Here is a 20190-nt window from a genome sequence, read left to right as displayed (position 1 = left end):
AGGGGCAGGGATGTTGGCTGGGTGGGGAGCGGTGGTTAGGTTGGTGGTGGTTTATTTATTTATTTATTTATTTATTTATTTTTAAGTTTTTTATTCTTTATTTAAGTAATTAATTAAATAATATTAATAAGAACCAATAAGTGACAGCCACGTGGCACAATTAACCTTAATGACTAATGGAGTTAACGACGTTAGTCATTAAGGACATTTGGTGACATTTATGTTAAACTCAGTGGTACATGGTGTATTAGAAAGTTTTTAGTGGTATATGGTGAATTAAGCTTTAACTAAGTGGTATTTGGTGAAAAATCCAAAAAATAAATGTTGGGCAATTGAAATGATTGTGGTAAAGATGCATAATTCTTTAATGGGCCTGAAGAAAGATTGTAGGCTTTATAGCCCTAGATTTTGTGGTCATAAGTTCATAACCCAATGGATATATTATTGGGCCACGGACCACAAAATATAGGCTTTTGGACAATTGAGCTGTGAAATCTTGGCCCATTTAAATGTGAAATAAAAATAAAAATAAAAATAAATTCATGCCATCATTCATCTATCTAATTTCACCACCTATCTCAAGTAAAGAGATTTTGAGTTAGCGTCAAATATTTCTTAAATCGTTCAAATTTACACTTTCTTCGAGTTAAATAAGACTACTGAAATGTACTATTGATGATCAACTCTATTAACAACGAATTCGATCGTGAAGACTGAAGACGATCGAGTGTTAACTCATCAATGTCAAATCCTTGTAATGAATATGATTGCAGCATGTATATAAAAAGTCTCAAAACATTATGTACACAAAGGCACATGTCATAAGCATAATTCCCCTTTTCCACTTTAGCTTATTATTTGATTAGTGATATCAAATCTTAGTCCTTATCTTAAGTTTATTCACTATATTTTTCAATACTTTTAGTTGCAACTTACAAGTATAATTTCGTAAGTCCAAAGTTGTACTTGCAAAAGATTTTTTCTAGACTAAAAATCTACCAACATTACTTATTTTGTCTTCGGTTCAATTAATTATGGAGCTATCGATCATATCCACCCATTTTGTTTTTCATTAGTTGATTCATACGTACGTATTTATAATTTTCTAGCAAGAAATTTCAGCATTGTTACTAAAGTTATTTTGATGATCAAAACCAAATTTTACCTATCAAAAATTCATGATACTTATTGATCATAATCAATTGTTTTTATTATGACTAGTAGTATTTTGTGTATAAATTTAATACTTTCTACTAATCTAAATCTTAATTTTATTGACAAGATCTGTTTTTGTGCTAATTAGATTTTTTTTTTTTAATTGATTAAATCAAATTATATACTTCCTATGTTCTTGTAATTCAAATCACTTGGCTTTCTTGGTTTTTAGTCTACAATTTTGACTATTACTTGTAACATATTTGGACATGATAGATAATATTTACTCGAGACACGTCTAATAAAATCTCTCATGCTAATTGTGTTTTTTTTATAAAAAAAGTTATATACTAACTTATGAATTATGATTAATGTCATTTTATTTTAATCGCGTGAAGGGATAGAGATACAGACGTAACAGATCGAGTATATTGTAACTGTTATGATATTGGCATGCATATTGCTAAAACTGCTGAAACTGATCGATGTATGGAGTACACGAAATGGATATTCTGTTGTTGGATAGACTATAAATGAGAGCATAACTCCTGCATGTATAGTTGTATACGACACTTCCATTTACGTCCTACATAAAGTTATAGTACGGATCATTAGTAAAAGTAGTATCATGAAAATTGAAATTGAATGGTAAAGATGAATGTAACGTGTTAAATGATAAATTTATTGCACTCAAGAAGACTGTGCACTATTGATAATGTGGTAAATTGAACATTGTCAATTTGTCAATATTTCACCCACCAATTTGGGTTTTTAGATCAATTTTATGAGAAATCTATTGTACTTTTTAGGATCAATAATGTTTTGTTTCCTCTATCATATTACAAGGGAAATGATTACTTGTGTAGTTGTGGGTTCGTACTCAAATTAAAGAAGCGAAAAAATAATTTTTAGAGTGACAAAATCAATTCCTGTACAGAATAATAAGGTTCGTTAGAAAATTTTTAAGTAATTCGTAGTTTTTTGGTTTTTTATTAGATGTCGTTGAAGAGATATTTTTATGAAACAAAGTGTTATTGTGACTTGTGAGAGATAAGAACGAACATTGATTTACCTAAGATATAGTGTTATATATTACCTCTGTTTTAAAAAAAAATAAAAAAAATAATAATTATGTGCAATAAAGGTTAGTATATAAAGTTACTACATACTTTGTCCTCTCAAAAAGAAAAAATTAATGATTTGTAGTGTTTAAATTAATTAAGAAGGCTACCTAAGCTAGCATGCTAACATCAGCAGCCCATAAATTGGTAATGTGCTACCCATTATAGGGCTAATTGACGATAGGAAGGTAGGAGCCCTAATTTAGATAGGGTAGATAACTAGATGTAGATAAGAAAGAGGCTATGTAAGCTAATCTACTAATTACATTCAAAGATTATTTAATGGATTAGTGATTCTAATGGAGGATAAATGCACAAAGAAGTGATTATGGATCGGATCAAGAATGGTACATGAATATTATTGGTAAAAAGTAGGTCTATGTATAATTAATAATAATATTCCCGGCGTATGTTTTACCACTTACATGAGTCTTATAATTATAGACCATGGACTCTTTGAATCAATAAGGTTGGTTAACAAGAGTTATTAGTCATTTTTTTTCTCTTATTATTATGTATACATGGGTACATAGTATAGTATATGATCTATAAAATTTATTGGTGCATGGTTAATCAGTAAGAAGAAAGTCAGAGAGCAAGGAATAGCTCAAGTGGTTATAGCTCCCCTCCCGGTTTCAGGAGAGATCATGGGATCGATTCTCACCCCGCCCTTGTGGCTCTCTATAAAAGAAAATAATAAAAAAATATATAAAAAAGAAAAAAAGTCACGCTAAACATAAGTTTATTTAAACTTTGTAGAGCATAGTACAAATATAACCCTTACGGACATACAATTAATTAAAAGAGTCAAATTACCTAAATTGTATTCAATTCATATTTTGTACATAATATTAAGCTAAGAAATTCATGACAAAATTATGCATTGTTAAGTTTAATAGTTGATTAAAACATTTTTGTTTGCATTTTCGTTTGTTAAGGATTGCGTACATCATTTTGCTTAAATAAAAATGCGCGAGAGAGTGGAAAGGTAGAGAGACATAAAACTGTAGTTTAAAGAAATTAGTGGTGCAGCATACTTCCGGATAACGCGAGGATTAAGCTGAAACATGCATGGTCCCCTACCAAAAAATTGTGATACTTCATATAATTGAAGACATGCTAGACTAAATTAAGTACATAATTAATTTGTATTTATCTTAGAAACTATCTAAACTGTCATTTGAGCATCATATAAAAATAATTAAATTTTGGAACCAACTATAATCAACATTTCGCTTTCAGATGAACAGCCTACTAGAGTAGTAGTAGATACTCTAAATCTTTCTTGAAGGTGACATCCACATTCATTCATATGTATTAGGTCACATCTTTATCCAATAACATCAAACAGGAGTAATCTAACATAAAGTTCCTCTCGTATTAAGAATCTATAACTAAACAAACAATATTAGTTTGGTGGAAATATTATTATATCGCCAAACTTTTTAGTCTTCCAATCTATGATCCGATTCAATAATTTGACCCAAAATTGACAATTTAATTTCTATGTTGAATTCGAAAATTAAAAAGGAAATTTTAAGGTTTTTTTTTTTTTTGAAGTACTATTCTAGTCTAAAACCTAATTTGCCCAATTAAATGCGAAGAATCAAACTATTTGATAGGAAGGGTCCGACCCAATAGTTGGTAAAATCCGACTCAATCCCTAGGCTTGAAATGGGTTATTTTTTTAGATGAAATTTGACCTATTCAATGTGTCTACACATCAAGCTGAAAATCGTAATTCCGTTTTTACTATCTTTGTTCCATAAATTCTTTATAATTTTGTTTTACACCATTTTTAAAAGTTCTTTATCCTTTGTTTTATACGATGTATTTGGCAAACCCCAACTACAAGTTCCACTCTTTTTTCTTATTTATCCATTTTAACACTTTCAATTCAATCTCGATCTTCTACTACCGCTGTTAATTTTAAATTGTAACTTTGGGTATTATTTATGAAGTATAAAAAACTCATTTGTTACAATTAAAGTTAACCGAGGTAGTAATTATATTCACTTATTTCTTGCATACACTCACAAGTCACAATATCAACATCTCTCTCTCTCTCCACTTATTTTAATTTGTGTGCAAATAATAACGGTAAATAAAAAATAATAAAAGAACTATTCTTAATCTCAATGAAATTTCACTGTCAAAATCAATGAAATTGACATTGAAATTTGTCCCTAAAAAAAAGAGACAATATTATTTAACTTTTTTACACATAAGCTGAATATGCCTTTATATTACTGTATAAGTTTATAACGAAGTCAGTCCTTTATAATGAATACAAAGTGACAAATTGAATGTTAAATTTAGCATGTAGTATGGCTTGTAAGTGTCAAATTTCACTGACGAGTCGTCTAATTCAAGTATGTTTCAAGTTCAACCAAGTCATATTCACTAATTTGTTATAAACTTAATCAAATTCAAACAAGATTAATGAAGTTTTAACAAATCGAATGAGACCTTAATGTCAAAACATTAATCTTAAAGGGATAGTATGGTCGGCCACATACCTTTCTCCATTTACAACCTTTTCAATTTTTCAAAACTAAAATGTTTTTGTCTTACTTTATCAAGGCTAAATCGGATCAATTGTGATTTTTTTTTTCTTCTTTCTTGTCTAATATGAATCAATATCAACTAAACTATGATCAAGTAGCATGTTAATAGATTTCTCTAAATGTGCATTTTCCAAATATCTAATCTCCACCCTTTTATATGAAATTATAATTATTTAATAAAGTATAAATAAATATAAAAAAGAGGTATAGCTGGTTCACTCCATATTACCCCCCCCTTTTTTTTTTTTGAGTAACCCATAATTACCCTAATTACAACAAAAAAAGTAAGTAATAACTTCATAAATCTAATTTGAAAAATTAATATTCAATTTGAAATGTCCAAACAACAAATAAAACCGAATCAAATATCGAAAAATTCTAATAGATAGGCAGTTGATCTGAGTCCAATCCAAAAAATCTGAAACATAAAAAAAAATTGAAAATTTTGAATTTAAGATCAATTAGACCGGATCACAAATTGGATCAATTAGGTTGTTTTCGTACCCAACCTTACATTATTACTCTCTCTTTCGTATACTTATTTTGAATTAATATTCTGATTAATATAAAAAAAATCTTTTTATACTTATGTAATTTGTTGTTGGCTTAGGGCATGTTTCCTTCACTTTAATTTCAGTTCAATTCAGCTCAACGTCAATTAATTCAGTTCATTTCAACGTCAATCAATTTAGTTCAGTTCAGTTTCTAATTTCCTTTTCTCGTAAACAGTTCAGTTCATCTCTAATCAGTTTAGTTTCTAATTTCCTTTTCTTGTATACAGTTCAGTTAAGCTCTAATCAGTTTAGTTTCTAATTTCCTTTTCTTGTAGACAGTTCAGTTCAGCTCTAATCAGTTCAGTTTTACTCAATTCAGTCATCCAGAACAGACGCTTAATTAGAAGGTATTTTTCATCAGATCAATTTTTTTGGTTTGAGTCCTTACTGTTAAATTGTGACTCGAAATCTAGTAGGGATGACTTTGAACGCTTGTATCTCTCAAACTACAACTGATTTTGAGTTGATTCAAGTTGGAGGTGATAGCGTGGTTCAAGAGCTTTCCAACGATAGGTCATATGCCCAATTTCGATAAGAAATGAGAAAGTTATGACCGTTTTACGAAAACCTGACGAAGCTGGAAATTTGCAACGAGGCTGCGAGCTATAGCTCTATGCGAGTGAGCTATAGCTCGGCCCTATGAGGACTTGCGGCAGGCATGAGCTAGCTGTCGAGCTATAACTCGATAGTTAGGTTATTCTAGGATAATTTATGGAATATTTCCTAAAATTATATCTTTTCTATGACGGTTATTTGAGTATAATTGGGGAACAATCTTAGGGTTTTATTAGGGTTTCCTTGCGTTATAAAATGACCATTTAGTTGATCGTTTAGATCAATAACTTTTGAGCCATTAGATTTAAAACTCTTTGTATTATTCTCTTGTTTCTTTCTCAATTATAGTGAAGAAGCTCTCGAATCCCTCACCTGTGGATGTAGGTCTATTTTAACCGAACCACGTAAATCCTTGTGTTCTTTGCTTATCTTTATTGATGTTTTTCTTGTTCTTATTTTCATTGATTTGTTCCGCATTAATCAAACACAATTACACTCTTTTTTCCTAACACTTACTTCATCGAGTGGAACGCGGTAAATCTAATAATGTGTTTGGAATAGGATAGATCGGGTAAGTAAATATGCTAATGTAGTATTCCAGTCAAAAGTACACATTACAAAACGAGGGGAATGTATTTCAAAGCTCAAATATCGAGGACATCAAAAAAATAAAATCTAAGTTAAAAAAAGGACACTCTTGTGGATACGATAAGCGTTGGGCCTCCACGTGTGACACAAATCTAACAACAAGAATCCTGACTTCTTCAAAAGCTTCTACTGTCCACACGTGGGGTCATTGCTCCTTACACGCGGCACTTCCTGCATGTTACCTTCATTTTTCTGTCCCCTCTGAGATTACCCTTTTCACCCTTGCATTATCCACGTTTTTGAATGTAAATTTTTAATAAAAAATATATTTAATTTTTATAAGTAAAAATTATAAAAGTTATTTATATTAGGGTAATATTTATTGAGACAAATTCAAAAATATCACAAATGAATATATTTTTCTTTACCTATTATTTACAAAAGACGGTGAAAGAAGAGGTGGTGAATAGTGTAAAAGTCAATTAAAGCAGGGGGCGAAAGAAGTAATTATTAATAGGGGTTTGTCCTGAATTACTGAACTGAACTGAATTGTTATGAGTAGAAAATTAGGAACTGAAGTGAACTGAAGTGAAATTAAGCCGAAGAGAACAAGTCCTAGGTATAAATTAGGGGTTTATCCGTGGTAATTTGTCGAATTTAGAAAACCCCCAAATTGATTACCCAAACCCTAATTAAACTAATCAATTCAGTTCGTTGTAGATTAGATTGTAGAAATTTTAATCAAATTTGAGAATTTTTTGTAATTGAAATCAAATTTGAGAAATGAAATTGAAAGAAGGGAGTAGAAGAACAGGGGAAATCGAGAGAAAGAGAGGAAAAACGAAAGTGTGGATCCCATAATGACGTCATGTGTCAAAGTGGTGGGAATTTTAAAACTTTTGGAAAATACTAGGTGGTAAGATTAAAAAACAAAAAACCTTGAGGTGCTATTTTTAATATTGGCAACAATAGATGGTGGTAAATTGGTAATTATCAAAATTTTCTAATATATATTTTCTTTATTTTTTAATAGATTCATCATTTTGACGCATTTTTTGCACTATTACATTATAAATTTGACTACTTATATGTAGCAATATACCACATATTAATTGTTATTTATCGGGTTACCTAACTTAAAAGGACAAATTACGGAGTAGAAAGTAAAATGTTGCAAATATTAAGGGATAATGGAGGGAGTAAGGCCTAATTCGTTTTGTTAAAAATAACTTTTCGATTAAGCACACAATAATATATTAGGGCAAATTACGGAGTAGAAAGTAAATTGTTGCAAATATTAAGGGATAATGGAGGGAGTAAGGCCTAATTCGTTTTGTTAAAAATAACTTTTCGATTAAGCACACAATAATATATTAGGGTCTGTTCATATTTACTGAACTGAGTTGAACTGAACTGGACTGAATTGAACTGAACTGATTGGAGCTGAACTGAACTGAACTGATTGGAGCTGAACTGAATTGAACTGAACTGAAAAATTAAAATGCATAAAACTGAACTGAATTGAACTGAACTGAATCGAACTGAACTGAACTGATTAGAGCTGAACTGAACTAAACTGAACTGAACTGAACTGAACTGAAAATAAGTAAATATGAACAGACACTTAATTCTTCTTTTCAATACAGTGCCTAGCTTGATAAAATGTTAAAAGAATTACATTGAAATGACATGACTATATTTTTATTTTGGAAAGGGACATGACCTTTTATGGTGAAGGATAAAACATGAAATTAGTCAAAGTAAATCCGTAAAAGATGTAAAATGTCAAATAAATGTCTAAAAGGAATAGAAGAAATAGTTTATTGATGATGTCGTAGATTACATTATTGTAAATATTTGCTGTTTTAGAATTATTAAATGAAAGAGCTAATAAACTTTGGTTCCACCAATATTATTTGTTTGAGAGGCTCCAGTGCTCCACCTTTCACACAATCACACTGGTGTAACAATGAAACCACATTTATAATCCAAAGTCTCACAGTATCAAAAGTTATACACTAGGGGTCTGTTCATATTTACCGAACTGAGCTGAACAGAATTAAAGTGAACTAAACTGATTGGAGCTGAATTGAACTGAATTGATTGGAGCTGAACTTAACTTAACTGAACAGAATAGAGATGAAATAAATATTGTGTCAAATATTGATCTGAAATAGAGGAAATATTTTTTTTATTTACTCCTACTATTTTTTTTAGGATGCCCACTCGGTTCATTGAATTTTAGCTCCGACTACATCCGGATCCGACTTGAGTAGCACATATGGCTTATGGTGAGTGGTCTTCCAACAAGAATTTCTTTATACGACGAGGCTTATGGTGGGTGAGTCTCCCAACAAGAATTTCTACATACGACAGGGCTTGAACTCGAGACCTCCCTTAAGCGATATCAACTTACTTACCACTTGAACCAACTCTTCTTGATCCTTACTCCTACCATACATTTTTAGAAACAAAATTTATCTCAATGAACTCAAAACTTGAAAAAACAAAGGGAGAGTATTCCTTTCTAAATGACGGCCAAAAAAGTTCCAATATAAAACTTAATAGAGCACTATTATTAGTCCAACAACAACCCTTTATCCATATGCCCACGATTCTCAAGATGTATGATGTCATACTAATATTTTAGGAATTTAGGTGCGCTTTGATGTTATGATGTATCTCAAGTTATTCTGTTCCTCGAAAAGTACTCAAAAACCTTATATTATAATTATATTTATAAATTAAATGATATAAAGTGCCATGCATAACCCATATTGTACTAATGTGGTATACACCTCATGATCATGCACATGGAACTCTGTACATCCATCGGATTATAGTATGAGTTTAAATTAATCTTAAGAGTAATTAATCTTATAATAATTATTTATGATTGTGTCTAAAAATAATCAATTAAGACTAATCAATCTATTCGTTTGATACGTGCATGGTAGGAGTAGCTTTGATGGTAATGTAGTTGCTTGTGGTTTGGTAAGATTTCGACTGGTGCACTGTTCACCATGTACTTACCCCTTTAATTATTATATTGTTTTAATGTATGTTGATGTTTAGGGTTAAGGTAAGGGTGGAGTAATAGCGTAAAGAAATGAATTTAGTGGTAGAAGTATATATTGTAGGTAAGATTTGTGAGCAAGCACATGTGCGCGCAATCAATAATTAGTACTTTGTAGTAGCCTAGTAGGTCTTGTATGTAATTGATGCCATTTTGTTGTGAGATCAAAATAATAAGGATTATATGTTGATAGATGTATCATTGGATAATTCAATGCCCAACCCTTGCCCTTTATATAAATTTCTCCATTTAGCGTCCGTTCACTTCAGCTTAATTTCAGTTCAATTCAGCTCCAATCAGTTCAGTTTAGTTCAGCTCCTAATTTCCCTCTCTCATAAAATAATCCTTTCAGCTTAGTTCAGTTCAGTTAAGTTATGTTCAGCTCCAATCAGTTCAATTCAGTAAATGTGAACAAATCCTTATTTATATAATCGCTAGCTAATCGCCAATGATTCGTTACACTTTCAATTCGTTAAAACTTACATATGATACATTCATACATAAAGGTTATATACTAATATATATGAGCGTTTGACACTTAATTGTGGTTGCTAAAAGCACAACTTTTATTTTTTTTCGTAGAGCTTCATCCGGACTACTCTAAACTCGAGCATTTTGCTCATCAATCCATATCGTTGATTAACTATGTAGTTGCTTCATCCTAGAGAGGGTAAAAATATTCAAAACCTACAAATTCGAAGATCATTGAATTGGAATGAGAGGTCATCATCATCATTTAAATCACTATACTCATTGTTTATTGATAGCCTCATTTATGCATGGTCAGTAACTTTATTATCCCTATTACATGTAAATGATGTAATTTTATCACGACTCTATCACATTATAACAAGTGTTATGATGCGTCAAGTATAAGAATTTATGAAATCTTAATTAGGGTTACAATTCTTGCACACATCACATGGTAATAACCTATTCAATAGAATTTTTTTTTTTTTTTTAAAATGTAATAACATAGTACAAGTAGTTGTTGGTTAATTACCTGCGTAATAGACCAACAGTTACAATAATTATATAAGACGACCTTAATTATAGTGTTGGTCGGCCTTAAAATAATGTGGTCATATCTAGTTTGATATCTTTTGACACATTGACTATAAATCGGGATGATAAATGGTAGTTTTTCGAGACATTATCTAATATGCCTCTCTATTTCAAGTATGTGTGCTTTATATGACTGCTATATATCTCTAAACTACGTGCTATATATACTTGTAAATTTCAACTTGTTTTTATTTTATATGAAACCATTGATAAAAGAAGTATCTTTGAAATATATGTACGTAGCTCATAGTTTGAAGCTTTCTATTATGTGAAATAATACTACTATGACGTGATTGTTTAGAAGTCGTATGCTTGAGAGAAGACGGATCTAATCTAATCTTATCGTTTATTTTTATATGTTCAAAATAAAATATGTTGATTTATGATACATGTACACAATATTTCTACTTAAATGTTATACGAAGTATATATGATTGTGATTTGTGAACTATTGAGATGAACGAACAAGGTGAAAAATGATACTGTAATTCAAAAGGACAAAAAGACATCACGAGCATGAACCTTTTAAGAGGGTTGGAACTTGGAAGTCTATATCCAAATCACATACAACGTTGACAGATGATTATTAGCATTGACCATCAGACCATTTTGCCAAAAAAATATAACGTTGCTTTAAATATATTATTGTAGTCTTGAATTGCTATATATTAATATGGTTAGAAATATGTGTTTAGGTAAAATCACTACAGAGTGAGTTCACTTTACAACTCCAAAGGAGTTCCATCCCAAAAATATATGACGATAAGAGGAGTGAAGATGGCTCTGGGTCATGTCAGGTCGTGCCTCGTGCCAGTCCCGTGTACTTTAATTTGGGATTAGTTAAGTCTGGTCCATGACTCAGCCCACGAGTTTCATGTCGTACCGGGCCAAAGATTTCAAAAGGTTGGCTTGGGCTCACGTGCTAGGCCGTGCTAGGCTTGCTTTAAGCGAAATTGCATTGATGTTAGCATGTTTTGTTGTGTCAAGCCCGATCGAGCCGTGTTTGATCGTGCTTCTCCCAAATAAAGGCAATCCACAACCAACACGCATAGTACCGTAATATGCTGTGTTTTTTCCGTGCCCGTACCGTGTCGTGCTTTTTTGGTGCTGGGCTTCAGATCGGCTCGACCTAGTGCCATCTTTAAGGAGGAGTAGCTCTTCAACCTTATTAAGAGTTTAACTCTTAACTTTTATCAATATGAGACCCTATATGTGTTATTCGGTAATGATGTACTTCAAAAAAATATATATGTTAATGAAGCTTGCTGATTATGTAGGAAAGACACTGATCCAGTTACACCCTTATACCTTCATAGTTTGGTATATTGGATAATTTGATGTAACCCTTCTTGTACGACTTTTATATTCGGTAATTGGAATTTATTTATTAACTAAATCTAATTGAGTTTGTAAATTTTATTTTTCTTCTTAAGGACCAACAACAATAATTCTACAATCAATTATAGAGTTAAATTTCATATATACTTTATAAGATGTCAATAGCCCAAATAAACTGATTTTAACCGAATTAAACTAAGAATGCAACATTCAATTTTTGCTTAATGAGCAACAACAATCACTCCACATATAAATTATAGCTAAATTCATGCTTTATAAGATGATACTAAATCAATAAATTGTATGTATTTAACGAATCATTCTACCTTAGAAACCTAACGACCCTTTGATATGTAGCATGTGTACATACCCGGTTCGTTATTTATGAGGAAGCTTGCTATTATATTTTCTTCATCAAGTTATTCATTTCTTGTCAAATTTTAATCAGATCGAATCAATTTTTAACAACTCTAGATATGCCGGGATGAAGCCAAAAGAATTTGTACAAACAAGATGTAATTATCAAATGGGTAGTACTAGAACAAGTAATGGCCCTTAATAAAGTTGAAATAATAATGTGACTTATTAAGTGGGGTCACAAAAATTGTGATTGAAAATTACACATTTTAAAGCACTGTGATTCTTCTAGGATATGCATGTTATTATCATAGGGACAAGATTGACAAAACAATACATTAACACCAATTTTCTTTTACGACCCTAAAAAACACCAAATTATTTTTAGGTCGTGTAAGAATATATGCACATTTGATCTTTTCTGTTGTTTTACCTCAAAAGCCAAGTCCACTATATTATAAATCATGATGTTGTCACTATTTCTAACTGAATACGTTGCTTTAATTTGGAATATCATTCAACTAATCAGCTTTGTCAAATTTTACTTAACTTAATCCCTAGGGAAGAAAAAAAAAGAAGAGGAATGGACCTTTTGATGAGTTACCGCAGGATGAAGGGCGTCCTCTAGCCCCACCATGGAAAAAAAAAACACACTCGCTTTAATTAAAGAATAATTCCGAGAGTAATTGTGAATTTATTCAAAAGTGGTATTTTCTCGATATCACTGTTTACACCTTATTTCCATTGTATATCGTTAAACATTGCCTTTAAAAATTTGACTTAAACTCACCGTGTAATATACGAAGTATTAACATTAAGTTACCACGCACCGCCATTTTTACTTCAGGACCCGTTCTCATCCCCTCTTTTGATTCAGTGAGGATCGATCCCAAGACAAAACCTCTAGGAGATAGAAGTAGTTAAATAACCATCATGTTGCTTCCTCTTCCTCAATGAAACCAATTATTTGAGTTTTGGAATGCCCTGAAAATGCAATGGATTGATTAGTGCATGAAAATTCTTTGGGAGCAAAATGAAGTAATTGTGTGATCGTAAAATAGGTCCCACAAATTCATTGTATGGATCTATTGTACAAATTTTGTGTGTCCTAGAATTGTGAATTAACTACCTTAGTTGCTAATATGTGGCTACAATTTGATGCTTTGTCTTCAAGATTGTCAATCTTTTGGTGGTTAAAGTCACAAGCTAATCCACAAGAGTTAAGAGGGCCCTTGGTATCTTTACTTGATTTTTATGTTTGAGCTTTCTTGCATTGTTTGATCTTTCGGGTACATCTCATAATTTTGCATTTATAAAAAAAATCTCATAGCTAGCTTAGCTTGTTCAACATTTTTTTACAAAAATTTACCATATCATATGTAACTATTCATAATAACCTACACTAGTCATAATCTACAAAATGAGTTAGAATGCTCTCCAATTACCTGCTTAACTTTTCGATCTTGAAATAACACCTTATTTTAATTTACGTGCACATTCTTCAGTATCTTTTAAATATTATATTGAGAACCGGAGGGAGAATTACTCGACTCATATTAATACGTTTATGAATCATAATTCATACTTTGATGCACATAGCAGTTTAAGATTGCTTTATATCTAAACGAATTCTTGACTTATCAAAAAACTTTCATTATTAACACACGAAACCTTAATTATATGGTATTAACAACACATCACACTATAATTACCGTAAAATTTACTAGAAGAGGTAAATTAAAGAAACGAAAAGAGCTCCTTAACAAAGGGGTAAAAAAAAAACATTAGAAGGAAATGGGTTAGCAAAGTCGCAAAGACTCGCACATGGCTTCATGCAAAACCATCTCCAAAAATCGCACACGCGTCTAGTGATTCATTTGACTTTGTACAACCCATATTTATAGTAACGTTAGTCAATTATTGTGTACTTCTCTAATTATTGAGATTTACTAAAACTGTCTAGGATAATGTTTTTTTATATTTTTTTGATTGGAAATTCATTTTTAGTTGTTATTTTGTAATTGAAACTTCTGTAAAGCCATGATTATTATTATCTAAAATCTCTCATTATCTACTTAGTCACCTTTTTAGGAGCAAATTTATAGATATAAAGGTTTACTAAGCAAAAGTTTGTGCATTTTGAGTTATGGTTAAGAAACTAGTATGTACTCGTACATACTTAAAATGGTATGGTATTGGTATGATGATTATAACGTAAAACAAAGGTATCAAATATTTAATAAATTTGCCACATGTATATATTAAAGTATGATTTTTTTGGAGTATGTAGAGCTTTCAATTAGATTATAAGTAATACTAGTATACGTATAATTAAATTAATTTATTAAGATATACGGAGTATATATGGCTATATAACCATTCATGTCATAATTTGCATGGCAAGCACCCTTGATCAGTCCTCACTATATGACTATATCAACCATTGTCTTACTATATGATCGATATTCAAATGTTTTATTTTTCCCCCTTATAACATCATTTGAAAATTGAAATAGCTAAAAGTGTATATGTACCATAGAATTATTGTTATCCTTTTTCATAGAAAATACTTAATTAGGGTTTGTTTTGATTTAGCTTAGTGAACTGAAATGAAGTGATTGGAGCTGAACTAAATTGTTTATAAAAGAAGGAAATTAGAATTAAACTGAACTGAAATTAAGTTGAAGACAACAAGCCCTTACACTCTACAGGGTTTTTAGAGAAATTGGAAAAAAAAACCTACTTTCTATTATAGATAGGAAAAGTATAAATTGAACTTTAGATACAAATTTAACTAATACATGATTGAAGATCTCAATAAGTAGAAATGAGTGTTGATCATTGAGCAAAAAATCAAGTAAGAGTATATCGTATTTGATTCAATCTAGTAATACTCCGTAGTGATTATCGAACTTTTAATATAAATTGTCTAAATACATTACCAAGATATTTATGTTATGAATTTCTCTCATAAGAAGGGTCTCTAATCCTAATGTTACGTATTGACTTTATTTATAAATTGTTTATCATCCCTTAATCCCTAAGGATCTTGGAAAAAATTGAAATTAAATTTAGTATTGAAAACCTAAATTAAATCCCTCTAACAAAAAAAAAAATGTGTACAAATACTACTTGTTTTAATTAGCAACAACGATTCTGATGACTATATCTCAATTCTTATAGGTTTTATTCAGTATTTACCTTCAATTAGTAGGATCCAAATTTTTGACTTTTAATAAGAACCTTATTAAAGGTCTGTTCTTATAGACTGAAATTAGCTGAAGTGAACTAAACCGAGCTGAATATTTTATAAGAGAAGGAAATTAGAAGCTGAACAAAATTGAACTGAACTAAATATTTTATAAGAGAAGAAAATTAGAAGTTGAAATGAACTGAGGTGAAAATAAACGTATGAGAACAGACCCTAAGTGAGTTAACACTTTATTAATACGTGTACAAATACTTTGTAAAACAAATACGGAGAGTCGAAAAAACAAAAAGCTTGAGAATACAAAAAGGCTTTACGTATTTGACGCTCCACCGCCTTTGGAAATTCAATACTCTCAAAAAATTAACCCTTTATTAGTATTTCACTGACACCACCCTTAAAATCACCAATTATATTCTCACCTTCACCAATCACATCACACCACATGTCCTCCCAAATTCCACCTCATCAAAATCCCACGAATCCCAATAAACCTTCCTTCACCCCCAAGTCACAGCTGGTAACTCTAGAACCTCCTCCACCTCTAGTATTTTCCACATTTTTTAACCGCTTTTGGTAATTAAAATCCATTTTTAATTAATTTTTACCTTAATTCTCAAAATTCTTAACCATGGTTAAATTAACCCTTTATATACCCCTCTTCATCTAGCCGTCATTTGCTATCATATCATCGGACACGAATCAAAACTACAAACACTTACCAAATAACACTTTTATTATTATTTTATATTATTGTTTGTATACATTCATTTTCTTTCTCCAAAAACCCGAAATCAAAATGATGATCGGAGAAACCCGCCATCATCATCAGATTGATGTACCGCCGTGGCAGGAATCGTATTCTCCCACGGCGGTACATATCTCATCCCCAGCCTCATCACCGCCGCTACAATCAAATAGCGGTGGTGTAGGCTCTAATCATCTCCCTAATTCCCCCACTTACTACGACGCTGTTTTAGCGTCCCTTCGTCGGTACCTCCTTGCCGACGCCGTTGATAAGGAGGTTTCTCCGGCGGCGGCGGCGACGGTGGATTATTCTAGTGAGGTTGATTTTTTATCAGGTGAATATGATGATGATTTTTTCATGTATGATTTTAAGGTACGTAAGTGTACTCGGGCTCGGGCCCATGATTGGACTGAGTGTCCCTTCGCCCATCCTGGCGAGAAGGCGAGGCGAAGGGACCCGAGGAAGTTTAGCTATTCGGGGACGGCGTGTTCCGAGTTTAGGAAAGGAGGATGCAAGAAGGGTGACGGGTGCGAGTTCGCTCACGGGGTGTTCGAGTGCTGGCTACACCCGACCCGGTTCCGGACCCAGGCTTGTAAGGACGGGCCCGGGTGTAAGCGCCGGGTTTGTTTCTTCGCCCACACGCCTGATCAGCTCCGGACCGGGCCGGGCCTCGGTAGCCCGAGAGGAAGTGGGCTCGTCTCGGGCTCCGAGGATAGCACCATCAACACCCCGTCTGTAGGCGACCTCATGGCTTCCATCAGGAACCTACAACTAAACAAGGTCAAATCCATACCGAGCTCGTGGGGGAGTCATCCCATGCACGTGAATGGCTCGCCTGTATTCGGGTCCCCTTGCGGGGTTGGGACTCCCACGGCGATTAATCGGGCTGGGTTCTTTAGCCTGCCGACAACCCCAACCCGGCCGAGGATCGGGTATTGGGATAATCAAGATATTGGTGAAGAAGATGAGCAGCCTGTGATGGAGAGGGTTGAGTCTGGTAGGGAGTTAAGGGCTCGGATGTTCGAAAAGTTAAGCAAAGAAAATCCTCTTGATGGGTCGGGTAGCCCACTTTCGACATCGGCACCCGGACCGGGTCCTGATTTCGGGTGGGTGTGTGATCTTATTGAGTGATTGAATTACCACACCCTAGAATACACACCCATTTGGATATTATGAGTACGTAAAGCCAATATTTTCTTACCATGGAGTAAATTATTTAGGATCACGGTGATTTGTGAAGAAAAATAATTTCACTCAAAAAAAAAAAAAAATTATTTTTTCCAATTTTTTTTTCCCCAAGAATTTTTAACTAAAAAATTTGGGTATTAGAAGCATTAATTAATTATTTACTACTCATATTATAATTATGATTAGTTCATTTTAATTTTTTTTTTTAAAATCTGGCAGTCTAAAACAATTCTGCTGACTCAAAGGAAGTACCCATTAATTTTGGGAGATTTCAAGATTTACTATGAAAGGAATTATATTGTAGATAAAACTTTCCCAAATATGTGGGGGTGTTAAGGAATCCAAAAAAAAAAAAAAAAAAAAACTTTTTTTTTCAATTTATTTTTAATTTTTCTACCTGGGGGACAATCTGGAAGGTCCTAGATTTGCCAAGAAAAAGGAGGAAGATCTTATTTTGTACAGCTGAAGCCTACTCTTTATTTTTTTTTACCAAGCTACCTAAGAAGGAAAATGAAGAGGAAGACAAGTAATTTCCCATTTTAAGCATGTAATTTTTCGTATCGATTATTATTGCTATGAGTTATGATAGGTCGATAATGAGTTTTATGATGATTAATCGTTGTTAATTAGCTTTGAATTATCTATATTTAGGTTGTAAATATTGTGAACTACTCTTACAATTATTATATAATGGTAATGTATAATTATTTGTTTGCTATTTTTACCGAGTGATTGGATTTTGTACGAATTGTGTCACAAATGTTGATGTGATTTATGGGTTGCTTAGAATGGCTAGTTTTTATGGACCACTAGCTAGAATAATTGGTAGTGTTTTGTCTATATTTGTAAAGATTGAACGAGATGCATTTGCTACTTTGTGGCACTCATTAAGTTCCTTGTGTTTTCGATGGTGTTCGTTGACACCCTTTTCATGCTATAGATCAATAGATGTAATGTATCGAGGAAAATATGGTTAACAATTTCATATATACGAGTTGATGTCGATATTGATGGTGATTATGGTGGACATTGGTGTGTTCGTGATATGGTGGTATGAATCGGGATCTAATTGTTTTGGATTTGTTATACATTACGACGAACAGATATGGTGTTCGTTGTCACCCTTTTCGTGATATGCTTCTCTAGTCAAGCATGATATGGGTCACGAAAGACATCGGTAAACTTCGTACATGTTTTTTCGTTAAAGGGATTTCACGATTACATTTCAAGATAATTTTGATTGTGATCATTCATCGATAAATGAGAATTCATAGGCTTATATGTCTCATCATGTGACTCATTATGCCCTAAAGCCCTTGATAATGTATACCAAGGGAGCACACTACATTGTTGTTTAGGGTGAAGGTTGATTATGTGATGTACACTTACAAACTCATGTTTTCACCCGAGTTTATTAGAATTAATGTAAATTAAATAACACGAGCTCATGTATAAACTTGAATTATATTTTAAATTGTAATCATTAATCTTGAAGACTTAAGGTTGTAAGCTAAGGGAACAAGTCATTGCCTTTATTATTATTTTTTAAAAAAACTTTGTGCACCTTAATTAATTACTAGTGAGGTGTGATATTGACAATGTTCCTCAAAATTTGATCATTTTCCCAAATTTGTAGCATTGAGAAAAGCTCACTCAATCACCAATTCACCATATGTCCATATGCGTATATTTTTACCCTTTATTATCTTCGATTTTTTAGGAGGAAAAAACAATTGGACTTTAATTGCACTTTCTCTTATCCTATTATCCATTTATCTCACATAAACTACAAGTCTACAAGTAGGATCAATTAATGTTTTCTATGGCCCAATTAGCATAATTGGAAAGTTGAAACTTCTTCATTAAGACTAATGATTAATGGAATCATCTATACGTGGATGTCACTTAGATATTATAGGTAGTACTTGATGTACTATATTACAAGGTAGGTTTTGATAACCACAAGATTAGAGATTTTATCTTCCAAATTCTATTAATAATTTTTTTGGAGGGATAAGGGTTTCCTTTATTATCGCCAAATTGTATTGTTGAATTAGTCAGTCTTTTTAGCCTTATCGATGTCATGTGTCTCAAAGCCAACTCTATATTCGTATGTTTTTTGTTTTTTTGAATGTCTAAGATCCAACCCCATTGCTTACTTTCAAACGTTCTTGCGTCAATCTATCATGGTCTTTCTCCTAATCTTACTAAAGATAAATGAGAATATATGTGGTTGATTAGGCCACGATATTGATGCCATGAGACTCAAAGTCAACTCTATTTTCGTTTTTTTTTTTTTTTTTTTTTGAGATTTGCATACCCAAGATCCAACCCCTTTGCTTACTTTCAAACGTTCTAGCGTCAACCTATCATGGTCTTTCTCCTAATCCTACTAAAAATAAATGAGAATATATATGGTTGAATAATCTACATTTATTGGTGATCTTTATACGAATTATGTTTCTTTACATCCAAAAAAATACTTCCTATTAAGCGTCCTGATTAAATCTCAACAATTCTAATGATTTTTAGAACAATACCTTGTCTCTTAAAATATCAAAAGAATATGAAATTCGATTTTTTTGTTGTTCACCTACATTTTGTTGCTTTGCCCTCTATATCATTATTATATTAGTTTGTACATACAACTATATATACGGGTAAGCAAAG

The 20190-nt window shown here is 32.1% G+C and overlaps 1 protein-coding gene across 1 annotated transcript; it reads left to right on the top strand.

Annotated features, from left to right (window-relative positions):
* Positions 1 to 16257: 16257 nt before the first annotated feature.
* On the top strand, positions 16258 to 18264 carry LOC110690891 (zinc finger CCCH domain-containing protein 23-like). The gene has a single exon (XM_021867791.1). It carries the CDS (start codon positions 16384 to 16386, stop codon positions 17461 to 17463), a length of 1080 nt encoding a protein of 359 aa, XP_021723483.1. The 5' UTR covers positions 16258 to 16383; the 3' UTR covers positions 17464 to 18264.
* The last annotated feature ends 1926 nt before the right edge of the window (positions 18265 to 20190 follow it).

Source organism: Chenopodium quinoa, unplaced genomic scaffold (genome assembly GCF_001683475.1).
Source record: "Chenopodium quinoa cultivar QQ74 unplaced genomic scaffold, ASM168347v1, whole genome shotgun sequence".
NCBI lineage: Eukaryota > Viridiplantae > Streptophyta > Magnoliopsida > Caryophyllales > Amaranthaceae > Chenopodium > Chenopodium quinoa.
Note: the sequence above shows the minus strand (reverse complement) of the source record. Positions and strands in the feature narration are given on the sequence as shown.